At 47.2% G+C, this 20000-nt stretch overlaps 2 protein-coding genes across 2 annotated transcripts; both read left to right on the forward strand.

Moving 5' to 3' along the window:
• Positions 1–2829: 2829 nt before the first annotated feature.
• On the forward strand, positions 2830–10123 carry eno3 (enolase 3, (beta, muscle)). The gene is made up of 14 exons (XM_073475098.1): positions 2830–2916; positions 6483–6572; positions 6896–6991; positions 7071–7129; positions 7250–7319; positions 7403–7536; positions 7787–7903; positions 7988–8093; positions 8302–8499; positions 8648–8724; positions 9027–9151; positions 9414–9522; positions 9669–9727; positions 9869–10123. The coding sequence occupies exons 2-14, from the start codon at positions 6488–6490 to the stop codon at positions 9936–9938; spliced, it is 1305 nt and encodes a 434-aa protein (XP_073331199.1). The 5' UTR covers positions 2830–2916; positions 6483–6487; the 3' UTR covers positions 9939–10123.
• A 4622-nt stretch (positions 10124–14745) lies between these two features.
• On the forward strand, positions 14746–16710 carry LOC141003981 (uncharacterized). The gene is made up of 5 exons (XM_073475484.1): positions 14746–14968; positions 15118–15471; positions 15553–15663; positions 15896–16222; positions 16691–16710. Exons 1-5 carry the CDS (start codon positions 14932–14934, stop codon positions 16708–16710), a joined length of 849 nt encoding a protein of 282 aa, XP_073331585.1. The 5' UTR covers positions 14746–14931.
• Positions 16711–20000: the final 3290 nt, after the last annotated feature.

Below are 20000 nucleotides of genomic sequence, written 5' to 3' on the forward strand. Positions count from 1 at the left end.
CTTCTACTAATACTACCTCACTACAAGCACTAGTACAAATACCTGGTTACGTTACAGCCTGACTCGTACAAATACAACAAAATACTCTTCAAATGCAGTGATGGAATGTAACTAAGTACATTTACTCGGGTACTGAACTTAAGCACAACTTTGAGTTACTTGTACTTTATTCAAATATTTCCATTTTCTGTTACTTGACTCCTCCACTCCACTACATTTATTTGATAACTTCAGTTACTACTTACTTTACAGATTACTTAAGTAACAGTACAGATGAGTTATTACTTTATAATACTCTTGGAGTATCCGTAGTAAAAGTACTGGATGTGCAGTTACATGTCTACAGAGACTGATGTCCAGTGATGGAGTGTAACTAAGTACATTTACTACGTTTAAGTACTTTTTATATAAATCACAAGACAAACAGTTTAACTTCAACAACATGTTGTGTTTCATCAGAGTAATATAAAGGCTTACTCTGAAATGTAAGTAATAACTAAAGTAATCAAATACATGTAGTTTAATAAAAAGTTGAGTACAGTACTCAAATGTAATGGAGTAGAAGTATAACATAGATTACTCAAATATCAGTCACAGACAGGAACATTTTACTGCACAACCAATACTCTATTACTGATACTTTGAGTACTTCTCAAATTACTTCTGTACTTTGACTGAAGTAGGAGTTTGAATGCAGGACTTTTACTTTACTTTTACTTGTAATGGATTACTTTTACATTGTGGTGTTGGTACTTTTAACTTAAATAACACATCTGAGTACATTTTTTACCTCTCAATGATGGAATGTAACTAAGTACATTTACTTAAGTACTGTACTGAAGCATAACTTTGAGTTACTTGTACTTGTTCTTGAGTATTTCCATTTTCTGTTACTTTATTCTTCCACTCCACTACATTTATCTGACAGCTTTAGTTACTAGTTACTTTACAGATTACATGCTGCCTCAGAGCCACAGCAGAACATTTATAGATGAATTGATCGTGATCAGCAAACTGTTTATATTTATACACACTGTACATGTTTACATGGATCAGTTACTTTTGATACTTCACTACATTAATATCAGATACTTTAAGACTTTTACTCGAGTACTCTTCTTATGTGTGACTTATTGTAACACGGTAACTGAACTGTGACCGGAGCTTTATTGATACAGCCGCTTGATGACGGTGAAGTCAGGAGGACAATCAGACTGCAGAGAGTAACAGAGAGTAACAAAGTAACAGAGTAACAGAGAATAACAGAGTAACAGAGCAGCAGAGTAACAGAGTAACAGAGAGTAACAGAGTAACAGAGCAGCAGAGTAACAGAGAGTAACAGAGTAACAGAGAGTAACAGAGTAACAGAGCAGCAGAGTAACAGAGAGTAACAGAGTAACAGAGTAACAGAGCAGCAGAGTAACAGAGAGTAACAGAGTAACAGAGTAACAGAGAGTAACAGAGTAACAGAGCAGCAGAGTAACAGAGAGTAACAGAGTAACAGAGTAACAGAGCAGCAGAGTAACAGAGAGTAACAGAGTAACAGAGTAACAGAGAGTAACAGAGTAACAGAGCAGCAGAGTAACAGAGAGTAACAGAGTAACAGAGTAACAGAGAGTAACAGAGTAACAGAGCAGCAGAGTAACAGAGAGTAACAGAGTAACAGAGCAGCCGAGCAGCAGAGTAACAGAGTAGCAGAGTAACAGAGTAGCAGAGTATCAGAGTAACAGAGCAGCAGAGCTCCTCACAGCTGCAGTCATGTGCACTTATATTTAGCAGCAGTAAAGGCTACAGGGACACTGGGCGGCTGCAGAGTGTGGACACTGTGGAGTACAGTCAGAGGTGAGTGTAAAGGGTAAGGTGTGTGTGTGTGTGTGTGTGTGTGTGTGTGTGTGTGTGTGTGTGTGTGTGTGTTGGGGTTAGTGCCCTTTGCAGTGAATGCTAAGACTGTCTCACATTTCCCCTTTAGATGAACTTTGACCTTCTCCCTCTGAGTTAGGGACCGTCACACTAGTTCACAGCACAGAGCCATGAGAGGATGCAGCTAACACGGTGATACACTGTAACTGTAACTGCAGCGCAGCACGCAGTAATCAGATTACAGTAACTCTGAGTTGATTCTTCTCCTGAAACAGCAGCCACATTTCTTCTTCTTCTTACAGAAGAAGTTCATCCTGCAGACACATTCTTCAATAAACCTGTCCAGCTGCTGACGCTTTAATCCTGCTGCTCCTTCAAATAACACTGCTTCAGCTGCTCTGCGTGTGTTAGCAGCACTGTTAGCAGCAGTGTTAGCAGCAGTGTTAGCAGCACTGTTAGCAGCAGTGTTAGCAGCACTGTTAGCAGCACTGTTAGCAGCACTGTTAGCAGCAGTGACAACACTGACCCCTACAGGAGGTTGTGGACACCACAGCTGCTCCTGCTGAGATAGAGATGCTACAGTATAGATTATAAGAAAATACATACAGAGATAATCAGTGTAAGAATAAAATGTTTAATATAATTATTAACACATATGTGAATCACAAATCCATGTGACACCTGTGTACATGCACACAGGTAGAAATAAAAGTACTCTAGGAAACACAGGTGCAGAGCTACGTGGCTCCTGTCTACATGTGGTATCAGCACTGTAACTGGTCACAGGTTCTGGTACTGTGCCGTCCTGACTGTATTTAATGTCTCGGACAGTGCTGCGTCAGCTGTTTGTGCTGCAGGTGTCTTTACGTTTCCCTGCCGTCCTGTCCCTGGCAGACGCTCCCTGCCTCTCCACCCGGCCTCCTCCCCCCGTAAGGGAGCGTCTATAAAAAGCCAGCAGCCCGCCGGACGGACACTTTCCACATCAGTCGGACAGTCAGACGGACGGACAGACGGCCGAAGACGACACCTCCTCTCTTCTCTGACAGCAGGACTCAGGTAGGCTGAAGCAGAGTGAGTCCTCGGCTCTGGTTGGTCACTTCTTCTGTTATGTTTTGTTTTACTGAGAAGCTACTTCCTGTTGGTTTGTCACCGTTTCTTTTACTTCATTCTGAAGGTTTAGTTGAGTTTGCAGAGTGCAGAGGGAGTTGGGCCACGCTGGCTGTTAAATCAGATGTGTGCTGCTCGTTGTAACCACGTTTATCTGAACCAGAGACAGAATCCTCCAGAACCGACTCTGAGCTGCCTGAAGGTCAAACAGCTGAACTAATGAGATCTGGTAAACAGTGTTCAGGAGCACAAAGTCCAGACAGGCAGGCAGACACACAGGCAGGCAGGCAGGCAGACAGACAGGCAGACACAGACAGACAGACAGACAGGCAGACAGGCAGGCAGACACACACACAGACAGACAGACAGACAGGCAGACAGGCAGGCAGACACACACACAGACAGACAGGCAGGCAGACAGACAGGCAGACAGGCAGACACACAGACAGGCAGGCAGACAGGCAGACAGGCAGACAGGCAGACAGGCAGACAGACAGGCAGACAGGCAGGCAGACACACAGACAGACAGACAGGCAGACAGGCAGGCAGGCAGGCAGGCAGACAGGCAGGCAGGCAGACACAGACAGACAGGCAGACAGGCAGACACACAGACAGGCAGGCAGACAGGCAGACAGGCAGACAGGCAGACAGGCAGACAGACAGGCAGACAGGCAGGCAGACACACAGACAGACAGACAGGCAGACAGGCAGGCAGGCAGGCAGGCAGACAGGCAGGCAGGCAGACACAGACAGACAGGCAGGCAGACATGCAGACAGGCAGACAGGCAGGCAGACACACAGACAGACAGGCAGACAGGCAGGCAGACAGACAGGCAGGCAGACACACAGACAGGCAGACAGGCAGACACACAGACAGACAGGCAGGCAGACACACAGACAGACAGGCAGGCAGACAGGCAGGCAGACAGACAGGCAGGCAGACACACAGACAGGCAGACAGACAGACAGACAGACAGGCAGACACACAGACAGGCAGACAGACAGACAGGCAGACAGATGGAAGAAGTAGTCAGTTCTTTTACTTGATGAAAGTACAACTACCCCGATGTTTCAGTACTTTCAGTACACAGAGACACTACAGCTGATGTTACACAGCATTAACACAATTATTTTTGCTGATATTTTGTTTGAATATGTGAATAAAACATTATCTAGTTAAAAACCCACTGACAGAAGCTAATGTAGCCTACAGATGCTAACAGACAAAAGCTAACAGACTCAAACTCACAAACAAAAAGGAACAGACTGAGATAAAAGCTAACTTATTTAAGCTAACAAACCAAAGCTGACTGACTGAAGCTGAAAGACAAAAGCTCATAACTAAAACTAGCAGACAAGATCAGAGGCTAACATCAAGACAATTCCTTGTTGTATTATTAATCATAGCTGTATTAGTTGCAGTATTTCTTAGCAGTAGAAGTCTTTGGTGTGTGTGTGTGTGTGTGTGTGTGTGTGTGTGTGTGTGTGTGTGTGTGTGTGTGTGTGTGTACACAGTAAAGTCTCTCTAAAGGCCAGCAGTGTACTGTAACCACTCAGCTGTTGTTCTGCTGGCATGTCTGACCTATCACAGATCCTACATGACACACTCAGACATCAAGGGCGTCTTAAAGACATCTGTTCAGACAGGGCTGCAGTTAGCAGCAGTGTTAGCATCAGCAGTGTTAGCATCAGCAGTGTTAGCATCAGCAGTGTTAGCAGTGTTAGCAGCAGCAGTGTTAGCAGCAGTGTTAGCATCAGCAGTGTTAGCATCAGCAGTGTTAGCAGCAGCAGTGTTAGCAGCGTTAGCAGCAGCAGTGTTAGCATCAGCAGTGTTAGCATCAGCAGTGTTAGCAGCAGCAGTGTTAGCAGCGTTAGCAGCAGCAGTGTTAGCATCAGCAGTGTTAGCAGCAGCAGTGTTAGCATCAGCAGTGTTAGCAGCAGCAGTGTTAGCAGTGTTAGCAGCAGCGTTAGCAGCAGCAGTGTTAGCAGCAGTGTTAGCAGCAGTGGTGTTAGCAGTGTTAGCAGCAGCAGTGTTAGCAGCAGCAGTGTTAGCAGCAGCAGTGGTGTTAGCAGTGTTAGCAGCAGTGTTAGCAGCAGCAGTGTTAGCAGCAGCAGTGTTAGCAGTGTTAGCAGCAGCAGTGTTAGCAGCAGCAGTGTTAGCAGCAGCAGTGTTAGCAGTGTTAGCAGTAGCAGTGTTAGCAGTGTTAGCAGCAGCAGTGTTAGCAGCAGTGACCAGCGGAGCACTGTAGAACACCTGTCTCTCTGATCTATAACACATTAAAGTGAGAAAACGAGACATTTAAAGACGTCCCCTGGAACATACTGCGCTGTTTTCTGACATTTAATAGACAAAATGATCGATTGAGTGATTGATCTATAAAATAATCAGTCATGGAAACAGCGGTCAGCTGCTCTGGTTGGTGTTGTAGGAGCAGACCTGTAGTTATCAGACAGGCTGATATCATATCCACTGTCACAAATACCTCCTCAAATGTCAAGAGCATGAGTACGTGTGTGTGTGTGTGTGTGTGTGTGTGTGTGTACTGTAACTCTATAACAGTGAGGAGTGTGTGTGTGTGTGTGTGTGTACTGTAACTCTATAACAGTGAGGAGTGTGTGTGTGTGTGTGTGTGTACTGTAACTCTATAACAGTGAGGAGGAGGTCCTGACCTGTACAAAGGTCAGGGAAAAGGTCACAGCACAGACTTACTGTATTTATAACTCCCCTCAGAGGAGGAGGACAGAGCTCTCTCTCCTTAACCCCCCTCCTCTGGCACCAGAATGGTCTCTCCCTCTGTCCTATTGGTGCTGGTAACTGCCTTTCATGAGTGAAGCTCTGTGATTGGCTGTGTGGGAGGGGGTGGGTGGAGTCTAACAGGGGACAGGGCCTGCCGCCTGCCTGTAGTCATGGAGGCATCATGGCGTTACACAGGATCTCTGCAGCAGGTCAGACACACACACACACACACTCACACTCTCACACACACACTCACACACACACACACACACACACACACACACACACACACACACTCAGTGAGTTCAGCGGTGTGACCCCTGGTTCACAGCTGTTTGTTTTAAAGGTCAGGCTGATGAGAGGAGACATGTCAGATCATATTCGTGTGTTTGGTGTTTTGTGGGATGAATGTTTGGTTCAGGAGTTCAGCTCTTCTTCTTCTAGAACAGCTTTGTGTTTTTATCCTCAGACCAGGTCCCGTCTGTTCTGTGACTCCACACACACACACACACACACACACACACACACACACACACACACACACACAAATCCTAAAGTAAATGAATAGGGGGATCAATAACAAGGCCCATGAATGTAGACGTATCAGTTCAGGTTCTTTTAATTAATTAATGCCTTCATCATTGTTTGGTGCATTTATTTATTTATCTTTGTTAGTTTCAGTCCTCCATCACCCAGCTGTATCATCCCAACTCATATCAGCGTGTCATCTGCATATACAGAAAACTCACCTGTCCCCCCACCTGTCTCTCTGTCTCAGTCAGGATGTCTATCACTAAGATTCACGCCAGGGAGATTCTGGACTCCAGAGGAAACCCCACAGTGGAGGTGGACCTGTGGACAGCCAAGGGTGAGCCCCGAGCAGCTTTATGTATTTATACCTTGGAAGTAAGGGGAGGTTAGCAGTACGTTAGCATGTTTGGCTAACAAAAGTAGAGGTGGGGTATCGTGATTGTTTTCTTACGATTCCTGAATTATGTTTTAACTAGCTCTTAGTACATTAGCTCGATGCTAACATATAATGGGAATTACCTTTTTACGTGCTAACAGAAATTGATTGCAGATGGCCAGTATTAGCAGAAAGACTGGGAGCAGAGGGAAACTGTTAGCTTAGCTTCATCAAAAGAGAGAAACGACTATAACTGTCTGTCTGTCTGTCTGTCTGTCTGTCAGGTCTTTTCAGGGCAGCAGTTCCCAGCGGTGCATCAACCGGAGTCCATGAAGCTCTGGAGCTCCGCGATGGAGACAAGAGCCGCTACCTGGGCAAAGGTAGGAACGAGCAAGGCAGAAACAAGTCGAGGGTTCGAATCCCGACAGGCTGAGCACATGTTTCTGTTTCTGTCTGCAGGCACCATAAAGGCTGTGGACCATGTCAACAAGGACATCGCCCCCAAACTGATCGAGAAGGTATCAGACAATAATCAATATGTTGCTGCTGTCCATACAAACACTTATTGATCAGCCCTTCTTATCTTGAGGCTGTTTTAAAAAACACCTGTCTGTCTCTCTGCCTGTCTGTCTCTCCAGAAATTCAGTGTTGTCGAGCAGGAGAAGATCGACAACTTCATGTTGGAGTTGGACGGCACTGAGAACAAATGTAAGGACCTGTCTTCCTCTCTCTGACCTGTCTGTTGCTCTCTGACCTGTCTGTTGCTCTCTGACCTGTCTCTCTCTCTACAGCTAAGTTCGGTGCTAACGCCATCCTGGGCGTGTCGCTGGCCGTCTGTAAGGCTGGAGCAGCGGAGAAGGGAGTTCCTCTCTACCGCCACATCGCTGACCTCGCCGGACACAAAGACGTCATACTTCCTGTTCCTGTGAGTGGGAGGGGCTTCCTACTGGGTGGGAGGGGCATACGCTCTGATTGCTTCAGAAGACATGAGGGAACAAAAGGAAATGATCCCGTAATCGTACAGCTTGTCTGCTGTAATCCAAGTCTCCAGAAGCCCTGAGATCCCAAACTGATCTGAGAAGATGTTATTTACACCCTGGTGCCCCCACTTCAGATAGTACTTGAGTAAATGTACTTAGTTACCTTCATCACCGGTGTCGTCTTCTTCTCTGCAGGCCTTTAACGTCATCAACGGTGGCAGCCATGCTGGAAACAAGCTGGCCATGCAGGAGTTCATGATTCTTCCCGTCGGAGCCGCCAACTTCCACGAGGCCATGAGGATCGGAGCTGAGGTACTGAGACACCTTCAGTGGTTCTGTTGTGTTGGATATTCTTTATTTCTTTAACACCGTCTGACTGTGTCACCACGTGTTCAGGTCTACCACAACCTGAAGAACGTGATCAAGGCCAAGTACGGAAAGGACGCCACCAACGTGGGAGACGAGGGAGGCTTCGCCCCCAACATCCTGGAGAACAACGAGGGTGAGACACCTGTCTGTCTGCCAGTCTGTCTGTAGCCATAAGAATGATGCTACATTCAGGGTGTATGACGTATTTGAGTCATGATTGTGTAAAAACATCATATTTTAATATGTATAAGTATATTTATCTTCATGATTAAAAGGCTCCTCTGACAGCTGCAGTCCTTCATGTATTATATTAAAACATCTTGTGTCTGCTCCTCGTGCAGCTCTGGAGCTGCTGAAGTCGGCCATCGAGAAGGCCGGTTACCCCGACAAGATCATCGTTGGGATGGACGTGGCCGCCTCCGAGTTCTTCCGCAGTGGAAAGTACGACCTGGACTTCAAGTCCCCCGACGACCCGGCCAGACACATCAGCGGAGAGAAGCTGGGAGACCTGTACCGCAGCTTCATCAAGAACTACCCCGGTAACCACATGAACACACACTAATATCTAAGAGATACCAGAACATGATACCAGAACAGAACATGTGGAGGACAAACCCAGAGACTGTATCAACTCTTACTGCACTCTTTATTGACCGTCCAACACTTCCTCTGCCTGTCTGTCTCCAGTCCAGTCCATCGAGGATCCATTCGACCAGGACGACTGGGAGAACTGGGCCAAGTTCACTTCCTCCACAGACATCCAGGTGAGACACAGACAGGTAGAAGTAATCCCACAGTGTAGAAGTAATCTGTTACAATAAACTACTCTTTATTCTTTCCTCTGACGTGTTTCACAGCCTCAAAACAAAACGAGCAGTTTGAGAACAGTTTGTTATTTATAGCTGCTGTCTGCTGCTTTATAATGCTGGAAGCCTTGTTGTTGCACAAGAGCGCCCCCTGCAGTCACAGTAAAGACTCATCTGTGTGTGTGTGTGTGTGTGTGTGTGTGTGTGTGTGTGTGTGTGTGTGTGTGTGTGTGTGTGTGTGATTTCTTTGAACCAATCAGATCGTAGGAGATGACCTGACAGTGACCAATCCCAAGAGGATCCAGCAGGCGGTCGACAAGAAGGCCTGCAACTGTCTGCTGCTCAAAGTGAACCAGATCGGCTCAGTGACCGAGTCCATCAAGGCGTAAGACGTCTGTCTGTCTGTGTGTGTGTCTGTCTGTGTGTCTGTCTGTCTGTGTGTGTGTCTGTCTGTGTGTCTGTCTGTCTGTCTGTGTGTGTGTCTGTCTGTCTGACCTGTTGATTGATGATGATCTGGTTAACTCTGTTTAAACTAGATTTCAACTTATTTTGTTCTCCTGTGTCTCTCTCTCTCTCTCTCCCTCCCCACCTGTCTGTCTCTCTCCCCCTGTCTCACTCTCCTCCCTCCCCACCTGTCTGTCTCTCAGGTGTAAGCTGGCTCAGAGCAGTGGTTGGGGTGTGATGGTCAGCCATCGCTCCGGAGAGACTGAAGACACCTTCATCTCTGACCTGGTGGTCGGACTGTGCACCGGACAGGTAGACACACACAGAGAGACAGGTGGAGAGACAGACAGGTAGACACACACATAGAGACAGACAGGCAGGTAGACACACACAGACAGACAGACAGTTCAGAGCATGAATGAAAACAACTGGACTAACAACCTGTCTCTCTCTCTCAGATTAAGACCGGTGCCCCCTGCAGGTCAGAGCGTCTGGCCAAATACAACCAGCTGATGAGGTGAGAACTTCCTGTACACATCACTTTACAAAGTAAAAGTAGTTTTGTTGAGTCATGGAGTCGGAACAGACACACAGAGCAGACAGATGAACTGACCTCTGTGACCTGTGACCTCTGACCTCTGTGCCCTCTGACCTGCAGGATCGAGGAGGAGCTGGGAGACAAGGCCAAGTTCGCCGGCAAAGACTACCGCCACCCAAAGATCCACTAAAGCTTCGTCCTGACTTCCTGTCTGTTGCCATGACATCTGACTGACAGCTGATGACCTCTCCCCCCCTACAGCTGGGGGTGAGAGGTCAGAGGTCACGGCGGGTTCGACCCGCCTTCCTAGTTATAATTCCATTAATGATGTTTTCTATATAAAACACAATAAAGACTAAAGAATAAAACAAACAACACGTCTGTCTGTTTACTGTCTGCCGCTTCAAGTGCTTTTTATTTACATCCTTCATTAATGGGACATTAATGTGCACAGAGAGAGGAGGAGGAGCGCAGTGCATCATGGGAAGTCCCCCTCAGTCTAAGCCTTTAGGAGCATCCTGAGGAGCCGGTCTGAGGCAAACCTGAGCTAACAGCTGTAGTATCATCATTGTCCAGCAGAGCTGAGTGTAAAGATCCACTTAGGATAATTCTTCCATAGATAGACTATCTTTATTCAAGAGCGTAGATTTTCAGTTTGAGAGCATGATTTCATTCCTTTTCAGTGACACAGCTCCTTCTCGTGCTCAGATTCACATTCACATTTTGTGCTCGCACTGAGATGTTTGCTGCTTTCTTTCAAAATGTGTGCTTGAACTCAAAAATCACATGCTTGTGCTCACACATCTTCTTCTTGCACACAAAAATTTTGCTGGCATTCAAATATGTCCTGTGCTGCTCAGATCTAAAGTCTGCTCGCTCAGATCTAATGTGCACGCACTCAGAACAAGCAGCTCCTCTCCGGTTGAGGAGTCTGCTCAGACTCAAGCCTGTCCCTCCCTGTGCTCAAAATATTGTGTTTCACCAGCCAATAGGGACACAGCTAGAGTGTGGACCAATCAAATGACGGATGCCGCCTTGGGTGCGTTCCTTCGCACTTTTTTTGAGCGCTCCGCAGGGGCGGGTACATGGTCTGTTTGTAAAACTGCTTCTCTCAAAATATGCCAATTTACCGTATTAGCCAGCTATTTGAATCGTCACCTATTTAAGACTCCAGCATATTTATGTATAATTAATCTTAATAATCCTAAAAAGAGTTATCGTAGTTTAGATTTTTTTCAATTTAATAGTAGTGGATATCTGTTATATAGTATAAATACTCACAACAGCATAGGAATGTTACGATAGTTGGGTGGTTACGTACAATGTTAGATGTTGCATATTAAACCATGGGACGCAGGTTCGCATCCCGGCTGCCACACTAGCCCTTTTCACACTCCCGTTTGCATGCGGGGATCCTGCGCCAATTCTCCACATCCGCCTCTGTGTGAAAGTTTCAGATATGGCGAGGGGTGAAATTTCGCTGCGCCGAATACGGAGGTAGAGTCAGAGGTAGAGTCAGAGGTAGTGTCAGAAGTAGTGTCAGAGGTAGAGTCAGAGGTAGTGTCAGAGGTAGAGTCAGAGGTAGAGTCAGAGGTAGAGTCAGAGGTAGTGTCAGAGGTAGTGTCAGAGGTAGAGTCAGAGGTAGAGTCAGAGGTAGTGTCAGAGGTAGTGTCAGAGGTAGAGTCAGAGGTAGAGTCAGAGGTAGTGTCAGAGGTAGTGTCAGAGGTAGAGTCAGAGGTAGAGTCGGAGGTAGTATCAGAGGTGGAGTCAGAGGTAGTATCAGAGGTAGAGTCAGAGGTAGAGTCAGAGGTAGTGTCAGAGGTAGAGTCAGAGGTAGTGTCAGAGGTAGAGTCAGAGGTAGTATCAGAGGTAGAGTCAGAGGTAGAGTCAGAGGTGGAGTCAGAGGTAGAGTCAGAGGTAGAGTCAGAGGTAGAGTCGGAGGTAGTATCAGAGGTGGAGTCAGAGGTAGTATCAGAGGTAGAGTCAGAGGTAGAGTCAGAGGTAGTGTCAGAGGTAGAGTCAGAGGTAGAGTCAGAGGTAGTGTCAGAGGTAGAGTCAGAGGTAGTGTCAGAGGTAGAGTCAGAAGTAGTGTCAGAGGTAGAGTCAGAGGTAGTGTCAGAGGTAGAGTCAGAGGTAGAGTCAGAGGTAGTATCAGAGGTAGAGTCAGAGGTAGAGTCAGAGGTAGTGTCAGAGGTAGAGTCAGAGGTAGTGTCAGAGGTAGAGTCAGAAGTAGTGTCAGAGGTAGAGTCAGAGGTAGTGTCAGAGGTAGAGTCAGAGGTAGAGTCAGAGGTAGAGTCAGAGGTAGTATCAGAGGTAGTGTCAGAGGTAGTGTCAGAGGTAGTGTCAGAGGTAGAGTCAGAGGTAGTGTCAGAGGTAGAGTCAGAGGTAGAGTCAGAGGTAGAGTCAGAGGCGCAGTATTGGCGAACCGAACCAGTGTGAACGGATAAGCCGGCGGCACGGAGTGAGGATGTGTCGATCTGATGGTGAAATGTCACGGTGTAAAAAATCACCACGACGGTCAGCCCTCCCGACCGAGGCTTCAGTGAACTTTCCCCCCAGAAAACAGCCTCCCTCCCCGCGAGTGAAGGAGTCAGACAGTCTCCTGTTTACTGATGGTGATTATGTAATTATGTAACTCAGAGAAAAACGTAGGACGTTTGGTGGGTCAGGATCTCAATCACAGCACATTATAACAGCATCAATATGATTATAAACAGTCAGCAGGTACATGTTTAGATTAACAGGAGGACACCGGGGAACCCGTTGAAAAAAACACACAGGTCATCTTCATGACGTGTACCGCCACACCGCCCCGGCTTTCTGTGTGAATTACTCTGGTTCGTCTTTCACACCGGAGCTGCTCGGCTCTGTGTGAACAACCAACGGCGGAGAATTAGCGAACCTCCGCTGCGGCGACTCTGTGTGGTTTAAAATGCAACATCTGGCTGTGTACTTAACCACTCGACTATCTTAACACTCCTACGCTGATGTGAGTATTTATACTATATAACAGATATCCGCTGATATTAAATTGAAAAAAATCTAAACTACGATAACTCTTTTTAGGATGATTAAGATTAATTATACATACATATGCTGGCGTCTTAAATAGGTGACGATTCAAATAGCTGGCTAATATGGTAAATTGGCATATTTTGAGAGAAGCAGTTTTACAAACATACCATATACCCGCCCCTGCGGAGCGCTCAAAAAAAGTGCGAAGGGACGCACCCAAGACGGCATCCGTCATTTGATTGGTCCACACTCTAGCTGTGTCCCTATTGGCTGGTGAAACACAATATTTTGAGCGCAGGGAGGGACAGACTTGAGTCTGAGCAGACACCTCAACCGGAGAGGAGGTGCTTGTTCTGAGTGCGTGCACATTAGATCTGAGCGAGCAGACTTTAGATCTGAGCAGCACAGGACATATTTGAATGCCAGCAAAATTTTTGTGTGCAAGAAGAAGATGTGTGAGCACAAGCATGTGATTTTTGAGTTCAAGCACACATTTTGAAAGAAAGCAGCAAACATCTCAGTGCGAGCACAAAATGTGAGCATGAGGAGAATAAATGTGAGCACGAGAAGGAGCTGTGTCACTGAAAAGGGATGAAATCACGCTCTCAAACTGAAAATCTACGCTCTTGAATAAAGATAGGATAATTCTTCCATATCTATAGGTCTTTTATTTTGAAGGACAGCATTGTACTGCCTGGGGCTTTCAGGACGGAGGTGAAACCAGGTGTGTCTCTTTATGTGGATTCAAACACACCAACATCCACAAATATCCACGAGACAGGAGACACAGGTCAGACACATGAGACACATGAGACAGGTGAGACAGATGAGATAGAAGTCACAGTGAGACAGGTGAGACACAGTTAGACAGATGAGACAGGTGAGTCACAATGAGACAGGTGAGACATAGTGAGACACAGTGAGACAGGAGACAGATTGACTGCAGCCTCACAGGTGGAAACAGGAAGTGAGAGTTTGGTGATTTTCAGCTGAAACCTGGATTGAATAGTTTTTAACCACAGGTGTGTTTCCTGCTGATAAAAACTGGATCAACAGGTGCGAAACACAAACACACACAGGGTCACTGACACTGCGCCTCTCTGTGTCTTTCCTCATACCTGTCATCTCCTCAGGTGCTTGCACACTCTGAGTCTGAGTCATCCCAAGAATATGAATCCATGATAAAAACTGATCTGAATTACAGAACAGTTCCCATCATGCTTTGAGGGAGACTGGGACGGATCTGTTCTGCAGGCCGGCGACAAAAGCAAAACCTCTCTCCTGGCCAGCAACTTGACTGGAAACCAGGACCAGAGTCTAGTGTTTAGAGTGCAGCACCAAAGACTAGGGGAGACCAGATACAGGGCAGCAGGACTGGGGACCAGAGACAAAAAGCACCAGGACTAGAGACCAGAAACAGGTCACCAGGACTGGAGACCAGAAAAGGGGCACCAGGACTGGAGACCAGAGACGGGGCACCTGGACTGGAGACTAAAGATAGGGCACTAGAACTGGAGACCAGAGACGGGGCACCAGGACTGGAGACCAGAAAAGGGGCACCAGGACTAGGGACCGGAGATGGGGCACGAGGACTGGAGACCAGAGTCAAAGCACTAGGACTGGAGACCACAGACGGGTCACCAGGACTGGAGACTAAAGATGGGGCACCAGGACTGAAGACCAGAAACGGGGGAACCAGGACTGGAGACCACAGACGGGGCCCCAGGACTGGAGACCACAGACGGGGCCCCAGGACTGGAGACCACAAACGGAGCACCAGGTCCCTTACTGGACCCCCAACTCATGAACAGAAATGGCATCAGCCAGCTCAGGAGCAGGAGAGACATCAGGACCAGGAGGTAGGGAGACCTTGCACTCAGACTCAGCAACAGGTCTTGTGACCAGCGAATGGAAGCTGTGAGATATAAAAGATCAAATCAACAAACATGACAAGACGAGTGTGTTGGTGACATGTTGGACCTGTTTGTTCACATTCAGCAGCTGCTTCACTGGAAACAGCTCAAAGTGAAAGTGCAGTTCAGTCCTGGTGTCAGTGGACGGTCAGCAGGAGGACAGTGATGACTGGCTGTGAACTGATGTCCTCCATGTGTTTCTGAAGTGAAGCTCATTAAAGAGGACTTTGTGCTTGTTGTAGTTGTGACAGGAAGATGAAGATGTTTGTGGTGTTTGTGATCCTCGTGCACGGTAAGATAACCTTCCTCCCTCTGATCTGATCATCACTTCAGCTTTAGCAGCACGGTTTACAGGCTGCACACACTGCAGAGGACCACATTCACTCATGACATGAAATAAGGCTGCTGTCATTGACCCTCTCTGTCTGTGTGACCTCACAGTTTCCCAGCATGCCTCAGCTGTGGAGCTGTATGAGGGGGACCCGTTTGTCCTGCTGCCCTGTGAGTCTCAGACTTTTGAACTGGACGAGCCCTCAGTGGTGTGGAGCCGCTACGATCTGGATCCTTCAACCGTCCACCAGCGTCAGCAGGAAGGTGACCAACTTAAAGACCAAAACCAGCTTTACAGCGGCCGAACATCCATGAAGACTGACGCTCTGGAAACTGGAGACCTCAGCCTCAACCTGACACAACTCCACCTCTCTGACAGCGGCTCCTACACCTGCAACGTCACAGGGTTCAGATGGGGGATAAAGAGAGAACGGAGAGTGATGGACGTACAGCTGCAGGTCAAAGGTCAGCAACTAACCCTAAAACCTACTGTAGATACAGGTCAGAGGTCAGAGGTCATGTTCTTTATGTTTCTTGTTCCCACAGAACGATTCCCATCCTGGGCCACAGCTCTCCTGGTTCTCCTGGTTCTCCTGGTTGTTGGACTTCTTGTTTCTGGAGCTCTTTTACTGCATTTTAGGCACTATTTCATGTCAGGTATGTCACTACTACTACACTACCCATCATGCACATGGGCAGCATCTTAACTCTGGTGGCTCCCTGACTGTTGAAACAGACTGTCAACAGTGAGGTCTGGGATTATAAGAGAAGGATGAGACAGTGAGGTCTGGGATTATAAGAGAAGGATGAGACAGTGAGGTCCTGTTACCATCACAGTTCCTGCTGCTGTCTGTACAGCTGATGTTGTGGTGGTTTGTTGTCCTCTCAGTCTACCAGGTGAAGGTGAATTCAGGGGCGGAGTCTGTCCAGCTCCCCTGCAAAACCACAGTTCACCTGCCTGAAGACGTTAAAGTGGAGTGGAGGGACAGTTTAAACTGGAAGGTCCATGTGTATCAGAACGGCTCTGACCAGCCAGAACCACAGGACAGATATTACAGAGGTCGAACAGAGATGAAGAGAAACCTGCTGAAAACTGGAGACCTCAGTCTGACCCTGAAATACCTCACATACAAAGACAGAGACACCTACACCTGCACCGTCTACAACAGGGAGGAACACATCCTGATGAAGAAACAAGTGGAGCTGCAGGTCAGAGGTCAGTACTGTAGATACAGGTCAGTACAGTAGATACAGGTCAGTACTGTAGATACAGGTCAGAGGTCAGTACTGTAGATACAGGTCAGAGGTCAGTACTGTAGATACAGGTCGGGGGGGGGGGCGAACTTTCATGAACTCGTGACTTTCGCCAGCCATGTGCACCAAATATCAAGCTTCCACGATCTTACTTCAGTGGATGATCTCGTTTTCATGGAGACACACGCGGTGTGCACGGAGGGGAGGGGCTGTGTGTGTGAGATGCATCAGTGACAGAGAGACGGAGGGAGAGCAGGGAAAGGAAATGTAGCTGAACAATTACACTGCATTTTTACGTAGCGTTAAAAAAAAGAGTGAAACACAATATGTGGCAGTCAGTGTTGATTCTGTGGTGCACCGCCACCAATTTGTCAATGTGTGGGAAACACTGCCCTGTTACCTGCTGGTCTCACCTGGTTCTGTCCTTCAGCTTTCTCTACTACTTTGTAATCAGTCAATAAAGTTATTCAAAACTGCTGCTGCTGTCTGTACAGCTGATGTTGTGCTTTGTTGTCCTCTCAGTCTGTCAGGTGGAGGTGAAGGAGGGGGAGGAGTCTGTCCGGCTGCCCTTCAAAACAACACCTGACCTGCCTGAGGACGCTACAGTGGAGTGGGTCTGCTATGAACCCTCAGACAGGACAGTCCACCTGTATCAGAACAGATCTGACCAGCCTGAAGAACAGGACCAGGATTACAAAGACCGAACAGAGATGAAGAGAGATCTGCTGAAGACTGGAGACCTCAGTCTGACCCTGAAATACCCCAAAGAGACAGACACGGGACAATACAGGTGTAGAGTCTTCAAAAAGGATGGATTCCTTCTGAGAAAGAAAATAGTGAAGCTCAAAGTCAAAGGTCAGTATGAAGATACAGAACAGAGGTCTGTGTGTCTGTGTCTGGTTGGCTGCTTGTCTCTGGTTGGTTGCTTGTCTCTGGTTGCTTGTCTCTGGTTGGTTGCTTGTCTCTGGTTGGCTGCTTGTCTCTGGTTGGTTGCTTGTCTCTGGTTGGCTGCTTGTCTCTGGTTGGTTGCTTGTCTCTGGTTGCTTGTCTCTGGTTGGTTGCTTGTCTCTGGTTGCTTGTCTCTGGTTGGCTGCTTGTCTCTGGTTGGTTGATTGTCTCTGGTTGGCTGCTTGTCTCTGGGTGGTTGCTTGTCTCTGGTTGGCTGCTTGTCTCTGGTTGGTTGATTGTCTCTGGTTGGCTGCTTGTCTCTGGGTGGTTGCTTGTCTCTGGTTGGCTGCTTGTCTCTGGTTGGTTTCTTGTCCCTGGTTGGTCGGTTGTCCCTGGTTGGTTGCTTGTCTCTGGTTGGCTGCTTGTCTCTGGTTGGTTGCTTGTCTCTGGTGGGTTGCCTGTCCCTGGTTGGTTGCCTGTCTCTGGTTGGTTGCTTGTCTCTGGTTGGTTGCTTGTCTCTGGTGGGTTGCTTGTCTCTGGTTGGTTGGTTGTCTCTGGTTGGTTGGTTGTTTGTCTCTGGTTGGTTGGTTGTCTCTGGTTGGTTGCTTGTCTCTGGTTGGCTGCTTGTCTCTGGTTGGTTGCTTGTCTCTGGTTGGTTGTTTGCCTCTGGTTGGCTGCTTGTCTCTGGTTGGTTGCTTGTCTCTGGTTGGCTGCTTGTCTCTGGTTGGTTGCTTGTCTCTGGTTGGTTGCTTGCCTCTGGTTGGTTGCTTGTCTCTGGTTGGTCGCTTGTCTCTGGTTGGTTGCTTGCCTCTGGTTGGTTGCTTGTCTCTGGTTGGTCGTGTGTCTCTGGTTGGTCGCTTGTCTCTGGTTGGTTGCTTGTCTCTAGTTGGTTGCTTGTCTCTGGTTGGTTGGCTGCTTGTCTCTGGTTGTTTGCATGTCTCTGGTTGGCTGCCTGTCTCTGGTTGTTTGTTTGTCTCTGGTTGGCTGCCTGTCTCTGGTTGGTTGCTTGTCTTTGGTTGGTTGTTTGTCTCTGGTTGGTTGCTTGTCTCTAGTTGGTTGCTTGTCTCTGGTTGGTTGGCTGCTTGTCTCTGGTTGTTTGCATGTCTCTGGTTGGCTACTTGTCTCTGGTTGTTTGTTTGTCTCTGGTTGGCTGTCTGTCTCTGGTTGGTTGCTTGTCTTTGGTTGGTTGTTTGTCTCTGGTTGGTTGCTTGTCTCTGGTTGGCTGTTTGTCTCTGGTTGGCTGCTTGTCTCTGGTTGGTTGCTTGTCTCTGGTTGGTTGCTTGTCTCTGGTTGGCTGTTTGTCTCTGGTTGGCTGCTTGTCTCTGGTTGGTTGCTTGTCTCTGGTTGGTTGTCTCTGGTTGGTTGCTTGTCTCTGGTTGGTTGCTTGTCTCTGGTTGCTTGTCTCTGGTTGGTTGCTTGTCTCTGGTTGGTTGCTTGTCTCTGGTTGGGTGCTTGTCTCTGGTTGGTTACTGGTCTCTGGTTGGTTGCTTGTCTCTGGTTGGTTGCTTGTCTCTGGTTGGTTGCTTGTCTCTGGTTGGCTGCTTGTCTCTGGTTGGCTGCTTGTCTCTGGTTGGCTGCTTGTCTCTGTCTAACTGTCCTCTGTCTCCTCTGCAGGGAGCATTCAGATCAAAGATGAAACAGTGGACATCAGGAACAGAAGCAGCTCCACTGATCCGACTCCTCTGATGGCTGATCAATCTGTCTGATCGGTCTGTTGGTCAATCTTTGATTATTGATCTGATGTGACTTTGGATCAGAGAGTAAATGGAGGTGAAGGAGCTGATGGACGACGGATGAAGACAGGAGGACGCTTCGTCAGCTTCCTCTCCCCTTTGACTCCTCCTACTGACTCTCACACAGTCTACACACTCACTATTGATGACTATTGTTCAGTGATGTCAGAGTGATGTCAGAGTGATGTCAGAGTGATGTCAGAGTGATGTCACATGTTGGTTTGGACTGAAACATGTGGTTTAGATCCTTAACTCTGACAGTAAAGTGTAAATACACCCTCAGATGCACAGACAGTATGTCTCCACTCTGTGACAGCAGCATGAAAATGGATCTAAAGCTGTGAGTGATGGATTCATGAGGCAGCATCACTTTGATTACAGCGCCCCCATGTGGCACAGCTTGTTTCTACATGTGTGATGACTGAGGACACTTTCATGTGTCTCACATTTATATTGGGGTCAACAGGAGTTTGGTCCGTCAGGTTTAAAGTCTGTAACATCACAGCTGGACGTCTTTTAAAGGAGCAGTACACTCGTGTTGGTCATTCATGCCTGTTTGGGGCAGATTTCTCTGGTTTGAAGTTCAGATGATATAAACTCAACTCAATGTAGAATAAAGTTGATCTTAACCTTTAATGACAGTTTAACAAATCAAGAGTTTGGGACATGGTTTTATATAATTCATTTCTCAGATGTCCTCTCAGATGATTCACAGTTTTTACATCATTTTAAAACAAATTAAGGATCATTTACTGTTTTCTATTTGTATTTTTACTGAAAATGAGAATAATGTTGTTTACCCTCCGACAGCTGAAATAAATCCAATAAAGGATTCAGTTTTTATGTGTGCTTCACTCAAGTGTCGTCTCCTTTTTGTTTGTGTGAAAAACCCAAATCAAAGAAGAAAAGTGTGAAATCAGAGTTACATCAACTATACAGTGACAGACTGTCAGGATGGTCTGTGAGAGCTTATGTGAGCTGTGGTTTGTTTATCCTCAACAGCTGATTGTACATGAAACCCTGTCTGCCTGCCTGTCTGTGTGTCTGCCTGTCTGTCTCTCTGTCTGTGTCTCTGTCTGTCTGTCTGTCTGCCTGTCTGTCTCTCTGTCTGTGTCTCTG

The sequence above is a fragment of the Pagrus major genome, chromosome 10 (assembly GCF_040436345.1).
Source record: "Pagrus major chromosome 10, Pma_NU_1.0".
NCBI lineage: Eukaryota > Metazoa > Chordata > Actinopteri > Spariformes > Sparidae > Pagrus > Pagrus major.

Excerpts from the sequence above, each read along its gene's own strand:
- eno3 (XM_073475098.1), top strand. The coding sequence starts at position 6,488 with ATGTCTATCACTAAGATTCACGCCAGGGAGATTCTGGACTCCAGAGGA. Across the intron at positions 6,573-6,895 it reads GGACCTGTGGACAGCCAAGG|GTCTTTTCAGGGCAGCAGTT; the intron begins GTGAGCCCCGAG and ends TCTGTCTGTCAG. Across the intron at positions 7,130-7,249 it reads CCCCCAAACTGATCGAGAAG|AAATTCAGTGTTGTCGAGCA; the intron begins GTATCAGACAAT and ends CTGTCTCTCCAG.
- LOC141003981 (XM_073475484.1), top strand. The coding sequence starts at position 14,932 with ATGAAGATGTTTGTGGTGTTTGTGATCCTCGTGCACG. Across the intron at positions 15,472-15,552 it reads CGTACAGCTGCAGGTCAAAG|AACGATTCCCATCCTGGGCC; the intron begins GTCAGCAACTAA and ends TTGTTCCCACAG. Across the intron at positions 16,223-16,690 it reads AGTGGAGCTGCAGGTCAGAG|CTTTCTCTACTACTTTGTAA; the intron begins GTCAGTACTGTA and ends TCTGTCCTTCAG.